The sequence below is a fragment of the Crocuta crocuta genome, unplaced genomic scaffold (genome assembly GCF_008692635.1).
Source record: "Crocuta crocuta isolate KB4526 unplaced genomic scaffold, BGI_CrCroc_1.0 scaffold108, whole genome shotgun sequence".
Taxonomy (NCBI): Eukaryota; Metazoa; Chordata; class Mammalia; order Carnivora; family Hyaenidae; genus Crocuta; species Crocuta crocuta.
Window position 1 is genome coordinate 2,678,461 of NW_027532825.1, and position 16,592 is coordinate 2,695,052.

At 54.9% G+C, this 16,592-nt stretch overlaps 1 protein-coding gene across 1 annotated transcript in view; it reads left to right on the plus strand.

The window, feature by feature from the left end:
* COBL (cordon-bleu WH2 repeat protein) overlaps positions 1–16,592 on the plus strand; it is a 159,960-nt gene that overhangs the window by 139,517 nt on the left and 3,851 nt on the right. Inside the window, exons 18-20 of the mRNA XM_077781151.1 lie at positions 11,488–11,585; positions 13,454–15,255; positions 15,967–16,086. Coding sequence (XP_077637277.1) covers positions 11,488–11,585; positions 13,454–15,255; positions 15,967–16,086 — 2,020 coding nt within the window. The remainder of the gene's footprint in view (positions 1–11,487; positions 11,586–13,453; positions 15,256–15,966; positions 16,087–16,592) is intronic.

Sequence of the window (16,592 nt, forward strand, 5' to 3'; positions counted from 1 at the left end):
GTGTGCCTGGCACAGTATATGGTCCCTCACTCTCGAGTGGTTGCATTGTCAAAATCACCATGGTTAGTTTGGAAACGAGGCGCCATGAATTGTTGTGGCAGGTCACTTTTCTTTGGGCTCCCATCAGCCCGGCAGTCTCAAGAGATAAGATAGCCTCTGAGCCCCTCAGCTCTGTCTGTACTGTTCCATTGTCTGCTGCAGACTTGGGATCTCCTCTCGGCCCCAGGACTGCTCATGGAATGACTGTAGTTAGTGCGTTAGTGCAATTCAGAGGAAATATCTATTTGGTCATTCAGATGACCAGAACCAGAACCTATTTCTCGTAGATATGTGGTCCACATCCACCGTCGGCCAGTGACTTAGTCAGTCCTGACTATGCAGTACAGCCCCCATAAAATGTCAAAAGGATAGTGTTGGGGGGCTTCCAGGTTTGGTGAATGGGAGCAGGTTGGAGACAGCAGCGCCTGGAGAGGCATGGAATTTCTGTGCCCCCACATCGTATCTGTCGTTATGCCTCTCTTCCTCTCCTCTGGCTACTGATTCACATCCTTTATCATATCCTTTATTAAACGGGCCAACCTAAGTGTTTCTCTAAGTTCTGTGACTCATCCCGGCAAATTAACTGAACCTACAAAGGAGGGCATTAGAGCCCCCAGTCTGGAGCCATGGGTCTGGAGCTCGGGGCTGGTGTCCCTCAAGGGTGGGGGCAGGGAGCACCTGGTCGGACTGAGCCCCTCCGCCTGTGGGGTCGGAGGGTGTCCGTGAGTCCATAGTGTCAGAAGTGCGTTGAATCCTTGGACACCTGGCAGGTGTCGGAGAGCTGTCTGTCTCTGTACTGAGGCAAAGCCACCCTGAAATGGGTCCTGGGTCTGGGAATGCCTTAAAAAGGTGATTTTAAGGGCGCATGGGCAGCTCAGTCGGCTAAGCATCTGACTTCGGCTCAGGTCATGATCTCACTTTTCACGGGTTCGAGCCCCGCGTCGGGCTATGTGCTGACAGCTCAGGGCCTGGAGCCTGTTTCAGATTCTGTGTCTTCCTCTCTCTCTGCCCCTCCCCTGCTCACGCTCTATCTCTCAGAAATAAATAAAACATTAAAAATAAGTAAGTAAGTAAGTAAATAAGTAAATAAACAAATAAGTTTGTTTTATGNTCCAGGTTTGGTGAATGGGAGCAGGTTGGAGACAGCAGCGCCTGGAGAGGCATGGAATTTCTGTGCCCCCACATCGTATCTGTCGTTATGCCTCTCTTCCTCTCCTCTGGCTACTGATTCACATCCTTTATCATATCCTTTATTAAACGGGCCAACCTAAGTGTTTCTCTAAGTTCTGTGACTCATCCCGGCAAATTAACTGAACCTACAAAGGAGGGCATTAGAGCCCCCAGTCTGGAGCCATGGGTCTGGAGCTCGGGGCTGGTGTCCCTCAAGGGTGGGGGCAGGGAGCACCTGGTCGGACTGAGCCCCTCCGCCTGTGGGGTCGGAGGGTGTCCGTGAGTCCATAGTGTCAGAAGTGCGTTGAATCCTTGGACACCTGGCAGGTGTCGGAGAGCTGTCTGTCTCTGTACTGAGGCAAAGCCACCCTGAAATGGGTCCTGGGTCTGGGAATGCCTTAAAAAGGTGATTTTAAGGGCGCATGGGCAGCTCAGTCGGCTAAGCATCTGACTTCGGCTCAGGTCATGATCTCACTTTTCACGGGTTCGAGCCCCGCGTCGGGCTATGTGCTGACAGGTCAGGGCCTGGAGCCTGTTTCAGATTCGGTGTCTTCTTCTCTCTCTGCCCCTCCCCTGCTCACGCTCTATCTCTCAGAAATAAATAAAACATTAAAAATAAGTAAGTAAGTAAGTAAATAAGTAAATAAACAAATAAGTTTGTTTTATGGAAGTTCTCCCATCTGATAGATTAGACCAACTCCTCCGAGGAGGTAGTGCGGTGCATCCCGTATTTCTTTCCAAGTGTGTGCTTTTCCTCAAAGTTCAGGGTTATGCGAAGCAAGANGTTGTTTTATGGAAGTTCTCCCATCTGATAGATTAGACCAACTCCGAGGAGGTAGTGCGGTGCATCCCGTATTTCTTTCCAAGTGTGTGCTTTTCCTCAAAGTTCAGGGTTATGCGAAGCAAGAACCTATGGGTATAAAGCTGGGGTTGCAAACTCCAAGGCCCACAGGGGCCAGGAAAATAATGAGGGTGGAGGTGGCTCCAGGGAACAGCCCCAAACGCTCAGTTTTCTCTCAAGAAAGCAGCATTGAGACCCTTCCAAACTTACCTGGAGGGATCGCAGACCCAGGGTGGCTGGCCTCTGAAGAGAATCCAGGAATCAAGATTTTTAAAAAATTTTTTTCATGTTAATTATTTTTGAGAGACAGAGAAACAGAGCACAAGCAGGGGAGGGGTGGACAGAGAGAGAAAGAATCCCAAGCAGGCTCCACACTATCAGCACACAGCCCGACACGCGGCTCGAACCCTTGCACCTTGAGATCGTGACCTGAGCCGAGACCAAGAGTCAGTCACGCACTTAACCGACTGAGCCACCCAGGCGCCCCCAGAACTCTTGATTTTTATGTTAGGTCTCCAAAATTGTAAACGTTGGCAACCCAGTCAGACACGCAGGGCCAAAAGACACACACACGTGCGTGCCAGCTGGGCCGGTTCCCCGACGTGCACTGGCCTTAACGGGAACGCTGGCTCTTCCTCCTGTGCTCGCTGATTTTCGGGCTTTGGAACATCTGTGTAGTCCTTTGGGTGTTGCTCTGGGAAACACCTCCTCGCAGATAAGTGCAGGGGAGCCCTTCTAGCCTCCCCTTCGTGAAACGCGGAAGTCTTACAAATTCTGCAGGAAGGCAACCTGTTTAAATGCCCCCTCTCTGGTCTGCCTCCCAGTGTCCGTGAAATAACGCTCTGATAAAACACCGTTTTTGAAATGCCGATCTGTGCCTGCCACCGCTGGCGCGGGCTCAGTGAAGTACTCCCTCGGTCGTGTGGACGCGGAGAGAATTCATGTCTCAGGATGGACGCCGTGTGATCCAGGGGGCGCTCTGTGGTCCCTTGGCAATGGCCTGTGCTGAGAGCCTGAGCCCCCAGAAGGCTGGAGGGGGAAAGGCGGGGTTGAGGCCAGACTCAGGGGGGCTCACAGGGACAGGGTCAGAGGTCAAGTGTGCAGCCGGCGGGTGAGCCAGGAGGCAGCAGGACGATTCCGGGGGGTCCAGAGCAGCCGGTGGCCCAGTTCCGTGAGATGGGAACCCCGGCTGGGGGGCTGGAGCCCGGGGTCAAGCTGCAGTCGAGTGAGAGCAGCACCTGCCGGCGTCGACGGGGCCGCCTTGAGCTCGGGCCCCTGGTCGGGACGGGGACAGCATGTTGGACAACGGTAAGGAAGACACGACGGTTTCTGGCACCCGCACACCCAGGGGAGGCCGGGCAGCGCCAGGCCTGGCACGGGCCCGCACTCAGCCCTCGGCACTTCTCGTCTCGCGGCCTCTGCGGAGACGGTGCCCCTGCTGCCGTGCCTGCTGCTGGTCCCTGGTCCGCCGGCCCCCTGGCCCTGGCCTGCGCGATTCTGGTGCGTCGTTTCTGCAGGTGGGAGAGGACGTGCTTCCTGCGTGGCCAGTGCGGTGGCGATCCAGGGCGCGGCGGGACAGCGAGGCCGGCCGGCCTCCGAGTGCCAGGCCTTGGAGGCCAGGGCAATGCAGAAGCACCTCTGCTGTGACTAGCAGGGCTGGTCTCCCCAGCACTGGGGCGGTGGGGCCGGGGGTTCCTTCTTTTCATGTTTATTTTGAGAGAGAGAGAGAAAGAGAGAGAGAGAGAATGAGCAGGGTAGGGACAGAGACAGAAAGAGAGAATAAGCAGGGGAGGGGCAGAGAGAGTGAGCAGGGGAGGGCCAGAGAGAGAATGAGTGGGGGAAGGGGCAGAGAAAGAGAGAGAGAGAATGAGCAGCGTAGGTCCAGAAAGAGAGAGAGAAAGAATGAGTGGGGAGAGGCAGAGAGAGAATCCCAAGGAGGTTCCTTGCTTCAACTTGGAGGCCGACGCGGGGCTTGAACTCACAACCGTGAGGTCATGACCTGAGCGGAAGTCAGATGCTTAACAGCCTGAGCCACCCAGGCGCCCCAGGGGCTGAGGATGGAGGGGCGCTTCTGAGGCCATCACGCCTCCCCCCAGGTCTCAGACATCCTCAGCCTGCAGTGTGTGCGCCCTGGGGCCAGTCCCCGGTAAGACAGGTATTCACCGGGAATCACCGGGAATCACCGGGAGCTGTTGGGAACAGCGCAGGACCCTTTGTGAGAAGACCAGAGTTTGTAAGGCCTGCGGAGTCGAGTTCTCATCCGCTTGGACATTTCTCTTTTCTCTGCACCCTGTCGCCAGCAAAGTCCTCGCTGGGACTCCTCGGGTCCCCTGCTGGCAAGCTGCAGGCCAAGTGCAGTTTCCTAGTGGGCTCCTGCTGGCCTGGCCGCAGCTGAAAGCATCCTTCTGGAAGTATTCGGTCCAGCGGCAAAGGCTCCCTTCCCTGCAGCTGATTTAGAGGCAGAACCGTGGGCCAGGCTCTGCCTAAGGGCCTCAGAGCCAAGGTTTTCAACGGAAGAGCCTTGAGAATAAATACCGGTTTTGTAAAAAGAGCCAGTGTGAGTGCTTGGCAATCCTCGGAATACCTTTTGTGCGCTGTGGTCTGCAGACACGTTTTCCATCAAGTCGGTGTCGTTGGACCCAAATATAACCTTTCATTGCGAACGTGGACATCACTTTCCTAGCATTTTCCTCTAACCCTAGCGCAGCCAAGAAACAGGTTCCTCGAGGAAGAATTCAGCCCACAGGATCAACACAGATGCACAAGGATGATCGCCCCTTTTTAGGGGGACCCCTAGGAGTGGCCTCCTGCGCAGCTCTGCCCCAGGCAGGAGTCACGCCCCCCGGGGACCTACATTTGCTTAAACAGCTTCTCCCAGAAGCTGTTCCTACGTGGCCTGGGGCAACACTTAAAGAACAACTCCCTAGGAAGAGTAAACCCTGCAGGGCCAGACTGCCTGAGGTCGTGTCTGCCCCTGGGGCAGTGACTTGACCTCACATCAGTCTCTTTAGTACCTGCAGACAGACAAGAGCAGTGCCTGACGGGGCCCCTGGGGGGCTTCATCCCTTAAGCATCTGACGCTTGGTTTCTGCTCAGGTCAGGATCTCAAAGTTAGTGAGTTCGAGCCCCATATGGGGCTCCATGCTGACAGTGCAGAGCCTGCTTGGGATTCTCTCTCTCTCTTGCTCGCTCTTGCTCTCTCGCTCTCTCTTTCTCTGCCCCTCCCCTATTCCTGCTCGCTGTCCCTCAAAAATAAATACACTTAAAAAAGGAATAGTGTCTAGATATTTGCAGCCTTCAAAAACCAATGGCTGGTATTATTATTGTTGCTGTTTTAGTTATTATTTGCACCTGCCTGAGGAAGAATAGAAATTTGGTTTGTTGGGGAATCCTTACACCCTGTATCTGGCTCTGATCATCTGCCTCTTTAAACTTGATAGCATGTTTGATAAGAAACTACATATGTATATGCATGATGTGTGTGTGTGTGTGTGTGTGTATTTATATGTGTATATATATTAGTATGTAGATAAAGGGGAAAAACAGAGAGAACTTTGCCTCCTACCTACCTGGGGGACATCACAATGGAACTTGTATTATGTCTTTGATTTCTTTCTTTATTTTTTAATTTCTTTTTGAGAGAGAGAGTGCGCACGCACAGGCAGGGAAGGGGCAGAGAGAGGGGCACAGAGGATCCAAAGCAGGCTCTGTGCTGACAGCAGCGAGCTCAGTGCAAGGCTTGAACTCACGAACTGCGAGATCATGACCTGAGCCGAAGTCAGTCAGACACGCAACCGACTGAGTCCCCCAGGTGCCCCGGACTTGTATTATTTCTGAAGCCTTAAATCCCAAAGGCCACCTTGCTGTGATCAGACATTGAACCTATCTGAGTGTCAACGCGTGGGATGCGGAATTCTGCGGTGCCTTTTGGGAACATCAGCTCAGTAGTGGAGTAGGTGAGAGGCCGGATATGTGGGTTTCAGGCCGTGTTCATCAATGATGGGGCCACACTGAGAGCGGGGCTGGAGCCACAGAAGACAGAAGGTGCAGCTCCTTCAGGACATGGGAACCTCCCTGTCTTGGCTCCTGTCAGCCCTCATCCCCCGCCCTCTGCCTGGCTGTCCCCAAGGCCATCTCAGCCCCACTCAACAGCCAGTGGTGGGCATGAGGACATGAGCAGTGAGACACTGCTGGGCCCGTAGGGCGTGCGTGTCTGGTCTCATCTCGGAACTGAGGGGCAGGGGAGGGGCTGGAAGGGATGGGGTCCTGCCTTTCCACTGGCCGGTGCCCCCTGGGGCCCCTGGACTCTGTAACCACAGGAACTCTGTGACCAGCGGTGCTCGAAGCCTCTCACACCTTCTGGAACCCTAGAATTTCGTGATCGCCAAGAGCACTTGGAAACTCTGAGCACCTCCTAGAACCTGGACACTTTGTAACTACATTTTTGCAAAGGAGCATTTAAAAGCCACTCCAAGGAGAAGGGAGGGGGCGAGGGGGCACCTAGGTGGCTCAGTCGGTTAAACATCCGACTTTGGCTCAGGTCATGATCTCACGGTTCGTGGGTTCGAGTCCCGTGTCAGGCTCTGTGCTGACAGCTCGGAGCCTGGAGCCTGCTTCAGATTCTGTGTCTCCCTCTCTCTGCCCCTCCCCTACTCACACTTGGTCTCTCTCTCTCTCTCAAAAATAAACAAACATTTAAAACTTTTTTAAAAAAGCCATTCCAGGGGCACCTGGGTGGCTCAGACTGACTCTTGCTTTTTGGCTCAGGCCACGATCTCATGGTTCGTGAGTTTGAGCCCTGCATCAGGCTCTGCGCTGACAGCTCAGAGCCTGCTTGGAATTCTCTCTCTCCCTCTCTTTCTGTCTGCCCATCCTGTTCTCCTGCTTTTTCGCTTTCTCTCAAAATAAATAAATAAACATTTAAAAAAAGAAATAAAAACCACTGCAGCCATTTCAGAGCTGTGCTTTGCTGCTCTGAACAGAAGCTCTGGCCTCGTTTTGCTGCTGATCTCTTGCCGAGCGGCTGAGCCAAACGCAGACCAGAATGCACAGACGTTGGTGTGAAGAAAGGAGCGCTTCCTATTAATTCCCTGATGATGATGATGATGATGATGATGATGATGTGGGTTTAGTATTGGATAACATCAAGTTATACTAATTCAGGTGTATTAACAGCGAAGGTGAAGTACTTAATTCATCTCACCTCGGTCTTCTTACCGTTGTTTAACATGACAATGAGATTTTTTTTTTTTTTACAAGATTTGAGATTTTAAGTGACGTGTGGCTCTTCTTCCATTCCTGGGGGACACTGTGGTTCTAGAAGCCTGAAGCTTTGTCAACCCAGGAGCACTTGGAAAGGGGGTGGGAAGTTCGCCCATGACCATCCTCAACTGTGCATTTTCCCAAGCTTCTTGCCTTTGGTGTATCGAGTGTCTGAAAATGCACAGGTCCATTTGCGTCATCAGCCAATTGAATCACAACCTGAAAGGGACATTTTTTTTCCCCTCGGACTTTTTTTTTTCCTTTTTTAATCCTGCCATTGGATAAATTACTTAAAGAAGCTCTTTTAGCCACATGGAAAAGAGACATGGCTTCCTCTGCCCGAAGGGCTCAGAATCAGCCTGCATGTTCTTTTACTGTATCTCCCATAAAATAAAAACAAAAAACCCAACCCTGTTTTTCCAAGGGCTGATCTGACGTGATCGCCCCTGCTGGTCATTTCACTGACCAGCCTGAGGCCCCACCTGGTGGGGGGTTCTGCACCCTGATGCCCTTGCTCCACCCCCCCGCCCCCCACTCTTGCCAGCCCTTTGTCCCTCGAGTCTTACGCACCAGTGACCTGCAAACTGTGCTCACGGCGGCCACACTCCGTGTGAGAAAACGCTGCTGGTGATGTTTACCCTGCAGGTGCAAGCTGGTATCAGAACGCCTACGCTGTGTGTGTTTGCTATTCGTTTTCTTGGTCCTGGGCCAGAACAGACTGCCGTCAAGATGCCTAGCTGAAGACTGGGGTGTGTGTCAGGGGTGGGGCGGGAAGGTGCGGAGGAGAGGGACACTTGGGCATGGTTACTTTCCGCCACAAAGAGGCTGACGCCCGTGGCCAGCTGTCCACTCCAGGGACACATTGTCGGGCTCTCCCGCTAAGCCCGCAGATTGCCGACCTCCACGCCCGGGGACGGAGCGCTTTGAACTGGTTTTTGCAGGGACAGAGCAAGAGTTACAAGCTATTACTAACCCTTTGGAAGCAAGTAGATGGGGGTGGGGGAGAGAGAAGTGGATATAGGGATATCTCTTCCTTGGAAAATATTACATTGGAAAACAAGATAGATACATTGACATAGACTTGGCTTTTGCCAGATAATCCATGCATAAGGAGCTCAGGGCCCAGAGCTCAACACCNCGCATGAGCAAAGCGGCCTCCAGGGGCTCAGCCGCCTCGGGAGCAACAGCCCAGCCAGGACCATGGGTGGGCCCTCCCTCCCAGGCTGGTGGCTCCTGTCCCATGTCTGCTCTGTCCCCATGGGCAGGCAGGGCTCCAAGGCACCAGGCCCACGTTGGAGGATCTGGTTGGAGGACCACGCGAGGTGCCAGGCGAGCAGAGGTGGACCCGGGCTGTGTCCGCAGAGCAGGGACGGAGTGACTGACCGCACCTAGGGGACACCTGCGTGGTGCCGGTGATGCAGGCACAGGGGAGCAGAAGCAGGCACAGGGAATGGGGCTGAGGGAGTGTCCCAGACGTCAGCAAGACAGCTTGGACTGCGGAGGGGCGGGAACAGCTGAAGGGGAGCCCCGCGACCTCGGGGCTTGGCTCCTGATGAAGTTTGGGGGGGCAGTTCCGGCCGCAGCCTGGGTGGGAGGAAGATGGTGAGCTCACACGCAGGCCTGGTCCCGGCTGTCCCATTACGGTCGTCAGGCTAATAGCTACTCGCAGGGATTGTTCAATGCTCTTAACAAAATAAAATTGTAGGGACGCCTGGGTGGCTCAGTCGGTTGAGCATCCGACTTTTTGATTTCTGCTCGGGTCATGATCCCAGGGTCGTGAGATCGAGCCCCACATCGGGCTCCACACTGAGCATGGAGCCTGCTTGGGATTCTCTCTCTCTCTCCCCACCTCTCTCTCTCCCCTGCTTATGCTCTCTCTCTCAAAAGAAAATAAAAAGTAACAGTAATAAAATAAAAATAAAACAAAATTGTAAACACAATGTACCGTGAGTATCGTGCACCATATAGCAAAAATGTAATCTACTTTGCCAAAAGAGTTCTCTTCATGGTCAAAAAGGACCCAAAGGGATGATTTCAAATTTAGCCATTTAAAAAATTGCCCAACATTTCAAGCTGCTTTGTACCCAAATGAGCATAATTCAAGACAAAAAGGATAAAGCCTTCACTGTAATTCATTCATTTCAACAAATCACAGTGGGTGGCAGTGACTGACTAAATTTTACTTCCCTTGCTGGTGGGGATGTGTTATTTTTTAAAAAATTTTTTAAATGTTTATTTATTTATTTTAAGAGAGTGAGAGAGTACAAGTGGGGGAGGGAGAGAGAGAGAAGAGAGAGAGAATCCCAGGCAGGGCCCACGCTGTCAGCACAGAGCCCAACGTGGGGCTCGAACTCACAAACCATGAGATCATGACCTGAGCCGAGATCAAGAGCCAGATGTTTAGCCAACAGCCACCCAGGCGCCATGGGCAGGTGCCAGTCTTACGTCATCACAGTCATCCTGTGTGCATGTCTTTATTTCTTCACACGGCGTCTCTGGCTTAAGCATCGATCGGTGTGTCCACAGAGTTGGGATTCATTCTATTGACTGATTTTAGTGTCCTTTGAATTCAACATGCAGTGTTTTAGGCAAACCCCGATGGCTGGAGATTTTGGAATTCTTCACCTAAATTCGACAAACGTTGTGTTCACATTTTTCTATCTAGTGGATTGTTTCCTTAAGACAAATTACCAGAGGCCAGTGAACCAAAGTTCTTACCAAGTTAAAGCGACATTTTTATCTCTCGATGTGTGTTCCCATTTGCTTCCTAGAAGCAGCAAGTGTGAGAGTCTCAGCCCCAGTGCACTTCCTCAGCTTGTCGTGACGTTTTTCCTAGTCTAACATTTACAAAATAGCACTTTGGGGATTTTCATTTTAAATTCATTTTGAATTCTTAGGAATACCATTCTGTTCTCATAGAGCGACGTGGCTTAGCATACTCTGAAGTCAAAGCAAGGACTCCGAAGGAAAAGCACCTATCTAATTTTGTTTAGCTGGGCTTTAAGCATCCAAAATGAAGAGAAATCCACACTTTAAGATAATGCATTCCGAAGAAAAGAAAAGAAAATGCATTCAATTAAAGCCCCAGCAACAGCAGGAGTAAAGAGAGCCTTGTGCCCCTTACGGTCCTTACTAATTGGCCCACATGCACACACATCTCCAACTGGCCCCTTTTGTCTGGCTTGTCAGGGGACATTAGCTGAGACCAATCTAGAAGCCGCTTCCTGGCTCCCAGAAGGACCCAGTCACCAAGGAAGAAAGACTCATTTATCAGAACACAAACTTCGCTGCGTAAGTGAGGACCGTGAAAGCGTACCCCAGGCACCATTATCCGGGCCTGATTAGCAGTGACGGAAATTGGTCCTCAGTTTTCACAATCAGCGGAAAAGACCTTCAGCTTTCACTGAAGATAGACAATTGCCGCCCAGATGTCTCTGTGGCCCGCGCAGCGAGCACAAGAGACAAGAGCCCTTGCAAAAGCTTGCTTTGAAAGGGTCTCGGCCACAGCCGTCTCGTGGATGCTGTTGTCTCAGTGATGCAAATAAGGCGAGATCTGGCTCCGCTCGGCGGGCAGCTTGTCACCTTCCTAGATGTCCAGGTGGCAGGGGCCACATTGTGCCCCTGGACACTGGGCATGGCTGGTCCTCTCCAGCCCTCCCCCTGGTGTAGAGCCCATGTGACCTTGGGCAGATCCATCAGTCATTCGGCGCATGGTCTCCTATCTGTAACCGGCGATGGTAAGACTACCTGCCTTATACATTGTCTGTGAGGTTTATAGTATGATAATGTGTGCCCAAGCCCTGCGTCTGGGTTCTCGCGTGTTCAGGCTGCACGTGGGACACAGAGGGACGGGGGCTGCCCTCCCTGGTAGGTGCTTTCTCCAGTCGTGGGGGCAAGGGCAAGTTCAAGGGCAGGAGCTGTTATCACCGTCCCAGCCGTCCCTGCCATTGCACTTGTTGCCACTGCTTGCACGTGTGCACACACACACACACACACACACACACACCAACACACACACCGTCTGTGTCCCAGCAGCTCCCAGGGCCCCAGAGTCCCGTGAATACGGAACTGCATGAACTTGGCCTTGCATTGTGCCTTCCTCAGATATTTCCAGATAAGAGTAAAGCAATAACGAGAGAAATGAATGCCCTCCCTCTCTCTCTGGTCTTCTCCAGAACTGAGGAAGCCTCACCAGCCTCCGGAGGGGACGAAGACCTGTTTATCACCGGACAGTTCCAGAAAACCCTGGAGGAACTTGATGAGGACCTGGAAGGTGAGAGCGGGCCCTGCTTTGCTATTGCGTCATGTGGCAGGAGACCCCGGGGGATATTTTTTCTGGCCAGGCTTGTAGCTCCTTGAGGGAGAGGTGTGCGGGAGGACCCTGGGCCGTCTGAAGAGAGCCTGGGGGTGAGGTGATTGGGCGAGCATAGCTCTGCAGAGCACATCCGATCGGGGCGGCGAACCGCACCGGGTAGACATCTAAATAGCAGCTTAAAATCCCTCTGGAAGACACTGATTTTGCACATCAGAAAGCATTCTGTTTGCACACATTCAGAGAAGAGGGGCGCCTGGGGGCTCAGTCGGTTAAGCGTCTGACTTTGGCTCAGGTCATGATCTTGGGGTTTGTGGGTTCGAGTCCCACGTTGGGCTCTGTGCTGACAGCTCAGAGCCTGGAGCCTGCTTCATATTTTCTCTTTCTCTCTCTCTCTCTCTCTCTCTGCCCCTCCCCTGCTCATGCTCTGTCTCTGCCTCTTTCTCTCTCTCAAAGATAAAATAAATATTTAAAAATAAAACGGAAAGTTCTCCGATGCACAAATGAGTTTGAGAAGCAGTGGGTGACAAGGTGAACAGGCTCCCAAAGGCCCCCAATCCTTTGCTCACTGCTGTATGGCATTTCTTGAAGGAAAATTCAGGAGGCATGGCCCTGACCATGAACCCATTTCTGGTGGGGCATCTGCTCTTCCACAGATATAGAGGGGGCGATGATTCCATGAGGCCACAGCAGACATGTGGGATCCTGGTAGATGACTGGGCGATCTTACAGACAAAGGCAAACAGTGAAAGTAATCTAGAAATGAGATACTGGCCGGGTCTTAAAACAAAATAAAAACCAGAAGGAAACAGACGGGAGAGCTGATCAGTAGTTTGGTCTACTCGCTTTTCAGTCCTCAGAAGATGTGGCGGGCAGAGCAAAATTGTTTATCCCGCCTCCCTCAGGCTCTGATCGTGTGATCCGCTGAATCCTTTAGGGCTAATTCTGAGGTGCCCCAGGCTCAGTCGTCTGCCTCTTAAATGAAGGCATAAGCACGTCATTTCCCAAACCAGAGCAAGTTGAAGGTCAAAACCCCAGTTGCCCTTCATGTTCCATGCTGAGACCATGTTTCCAAAGGGCTCAGGTTTACAGATCTATTTCTTTTCTTTTTTTTTAAATTTATTTCTAGGAGAGAGAGAGACAGCGTGAGCAGGGGAGGGTCAGAGAGAGAGGGAGTCACAGACTGAAACAGGCTCCAGGCTCTGAGCTGACAGTCAGCACAAAGCCCGACATGGGGCTCGAACCCACGAACCGCGAGATCGTGACCTAAGCGAAAGTCGGACACTTAACCGACTAAGCCACCCAGGCGCCCCTACAGATCTATTTCTAAGTGAAGGATGGTGGCAAAACATTGTCCCTGAATACTTTACCTGGAGACACCACGCATGTGCCAACAGTCTCCCGTGTCGAGCCAGCAGCATTGAGACTCGGGCCCCAGGCATGAGTAGATTGCAAATCAGAGTGATGCTTGAAAACACATGTAAATAAGGGCACCTGGGGGGCTCAGGCGGTTAAGCGACTGACAGGCTCAGGTGAGGATCTCGCGGTTCCTGCATTCGAGCCCCCCCCGTCAGGCTCTGTGCTGACAGCTTGGAGCCTGGAGCCTGCTTCAGATTCTTTGTCTCCCTCTCTCTCTGCCCCTCCCCCCTCACAGTCTGTCTCTCTCTCAAAAATAAACAACGGGAAAAGATTTTTTAAATGCACGTAAATAACGTACACGAAAATAACCTTGGGAAGACCAAAGCCCGGGTATGATCACACTGAGCGACTGGCTTGGGAATCGTCCCCAGCGATGCCAGTCTGTGACTTGTGTTTGTCCTTCTCTGCAGGACTGGAGGAGGGCGATGAAGACGGCACCGGCTTGGTGAACGGCGTGTCCGGGTGCTGTACGTCAGATGCCAGCGTCCCCGACAGCGACGCGGACGCGATCCCAGTAACGTTCATAGGCGAGGTCCTGGACGATCCTGTGGACTCAGGGCTGTTCTCCAATACAAACAACAATGCCGGTTCTTTTGACCTGGGCGGCGGGGCCGGCCAGGGAGGCCACCTGCTGCAAAAGGAGGCAGAGAACGGCCGGCAGCGGGAGACGAGAGCAGACGTGCCCGACTCGGCAGCTCATGCCCATGACCTTGGGAAAGCAATCAAAGCCGCCTCGCCCAACCCTTGTGAAGACGGAAGCCTGGATAAAATGGAGCCCAAGGCGACCTCTGCGGACTTTCCCACGCACAACCCACGTGTAAAGGAGAGCGGTGAGGGGCCCGGCTCTGCTCTCAGTGGGCCGACACAGGCCAGCAAGAGAGCGAGCTCACAGCCAGCGAGGGAAAAGGAAGGGAAGGCTGAGGACAGTGGCTCAGCCCCGCCATCGTGGTACCGACGGGGCCACAACCCAGGGGGAAGTTACGGGCTGAAATACGGCCTCACCACGTACAAAATCGTCCCCCCGAAATCGGAGATGAGGTGTTACGACAGAGGAGTATCGCTGTCAACAGGTGCCATTAAGATCGACGAGCTAGGGAATCTGGTGAGTCCCCACGCAAACGGGGGCAGGAGCGTGGCCCCAGCGTCCCCCGCTTTTGACGCGGAAACCCAACCCCTTGGAAAAGTCAAGGAGTTCTGGAGGTCTGGCTCTCTAGAGAAGCCCTCTGGCCAGCCCACGGAGCGCTCAACCAACAGGACCCCGGCTCCCACCACGCCAGTGAAGCCACAGCCTCGGGAAAGCAGACGCGGGGCAGAGCCCACCATCCCGGACCCCAAGGCGCCATCGCCCCCGCTGCAGTCTGCCCACCGGGAAGAAGGGAGACGCGAAGAGGAGGGGAGAAGCCGGCCACCCATGGCGGCCACTTGTCACGTGAACGTGCCAGCAGCCAATGCCACAGAGGTCCTGTTCCTCAAGCCCCAGAGGAGAACATCCAGTCAGTACGTGGCCTCTGCTATTGCCAAGCGGATGGGGCCCCAGAAAGCCCGGGCCGAGGAGACCTGTGAAGGCCCTGCACCAGAGCTGGCTGGACGGCCTCCCGCTGGGAGAGAAGGCCCAGCCCCCAGCCCGCTCCCAGAGACCCGAGTCCATACTGACCGGCGGGAAGCATCGGCGGAAGGAGCCCCGCCCCAGGGGCCGGTCGGCAGCCCTGATGGAAAGCTGTCTGCTCAGGACTGCCCAGCCACCGGCCACGGAAGTCCCTGCATCCCGCCTGTCACGGCCGCACGTCCCATTTCTATGGGACAGATCTGTAGCTTCAGTGGAAAGCAGAGCCACAGGGCCAGCTCAGCGTCCGTCCCCAAGTGCGCTCTGGACAGCACCGACCCCCCGCCCGCCCGCTCGGGAGATGATCCGACTCTTGACAGGACCCTGGTGAATGGCTCCAGGTGGGTCCCCGGCCCCAGCAAGCCTCCTCACTCTCCGAGGGGCTCCGGTACCAGCGGCCACGCCGGACGGGAGCCCCTAGAACAGGAGAAGCCCAGCCCGTTGTGCACAGATGCGCATGAGGCCAGCGGTGCCCTGCCTCCCAGCATCTTTGGGCCGAAGAAGAAATTCCGGCCTGTTGTTCAGAGACCGGCACCAAAGGACACCTCCCTGCACAGCGCCCTGATGGAAGCCATCCACTCGGCCGGCGGGAAGGACAGGCTTCGCAAGGTGAATGGGCAGGCGCCTGCCTGGGGGGTACAGGCATCCCTAGATTCTCGGGTGGCATGGGAGGAGGGGCGGGGTGAGCATAAGAACGAGCGAGGTGGATGCTGGGGTCTCATCTCCTTCCCACCAGGACCTGCATCTCCCTGACTGCGGGGCATTTAGAACCATGAGGGACGGGAGCTGATGGGTTTGAGGTTGTCCCAACAGCCTTGCAGAGCCTGACTCCCCTGGGGCAAGATGTGGACAGTGGGGTGTCCGTGCCTGGGCCCAGGGGAGCGGAGGGGTGGGCACAGCTCATCTCTGACGTGTCCTCGAGTGAGGGGCGGCTGCCGCCGGTCACTCCTGTACTGTTAGCGGTGTCACCTGTCATTGTTCAGTCACAGCAGGGACGGAGTTTAGGACACACACACACACACACGCCCTTCCGTATCCAGGCACTTAGCACCAGCACTCGCCTTTGGGAGCTATCTTGTCCATTTCACAGGGGAGGAAACGGAGGCGCAGTGAGGTCAGGTGGGCTGGCCCGCAGTCACACTGCCAGCTAGCGGGGACCCCTGGGTCCTCGTTTGGGTCTGCAAAGCTTCAAAGCACCTATCAGCTCCCGGAAAGCCACGCCGGTATCAGGAGGCACACGACCCGAAGCGGCCACCACCCCATGCCTCCCCACACAATGCCTTTCTCCGATCAAACGCGCTGACGGTGTGAACGTTCCAGATTGCAGGGCACACGTCGGAGGGAGGGCCAAGCAAGCCGTCGTGCAGGGAGGCGGAGGGCGAGCGGTCCGCACTGCTGGCGGCCATCCGAGGCCACAGCGGTGCGCGCAGCCTGCGGAAGGTAAGACGAAGGCCTCGGTGGCCCGATGGCTTCATACCCCCGCGCCCCGCAGCGACCCTGGCGCCCAGGGCGGCCCTCCCGTTTGCTAGGTGTGTGCTAAACCACCATCCGAGCGGGCAGCCCAGCACCCTCAGAGGCTGGCGTTGAGGGCCGCCCCCTGCATGGGCGAGGCCGGGCGCCCAGGAGCCCAGGTGCCTCCCACCTGCCCGCCTGGGACAGGCGTCCCCGGGGCTCCCCCGCCCCCAGCGGGGCCGCAGGTGCTTTGGCCCGAATCACAGCCCTGGGGGCCAAGGTGGGCTGCGGTGTAGGGGCGGGACGTGCCCCGGAGTCCGAGGCACAGCCGTGGGTGTATCACCCACCGAGTGAGGCACGCAGCCTCCCCGACAGCTGGTCGCCTGGTCGGGGCTGTCCCCGCCCACCGAGGGGGGCCCCGGAAGGCTGTCCCGGGTGGTCGTTGGCTGGGGACCTTGTGGGGGGGCCGCACACCCCCTCGGCCAGAGCAGCAC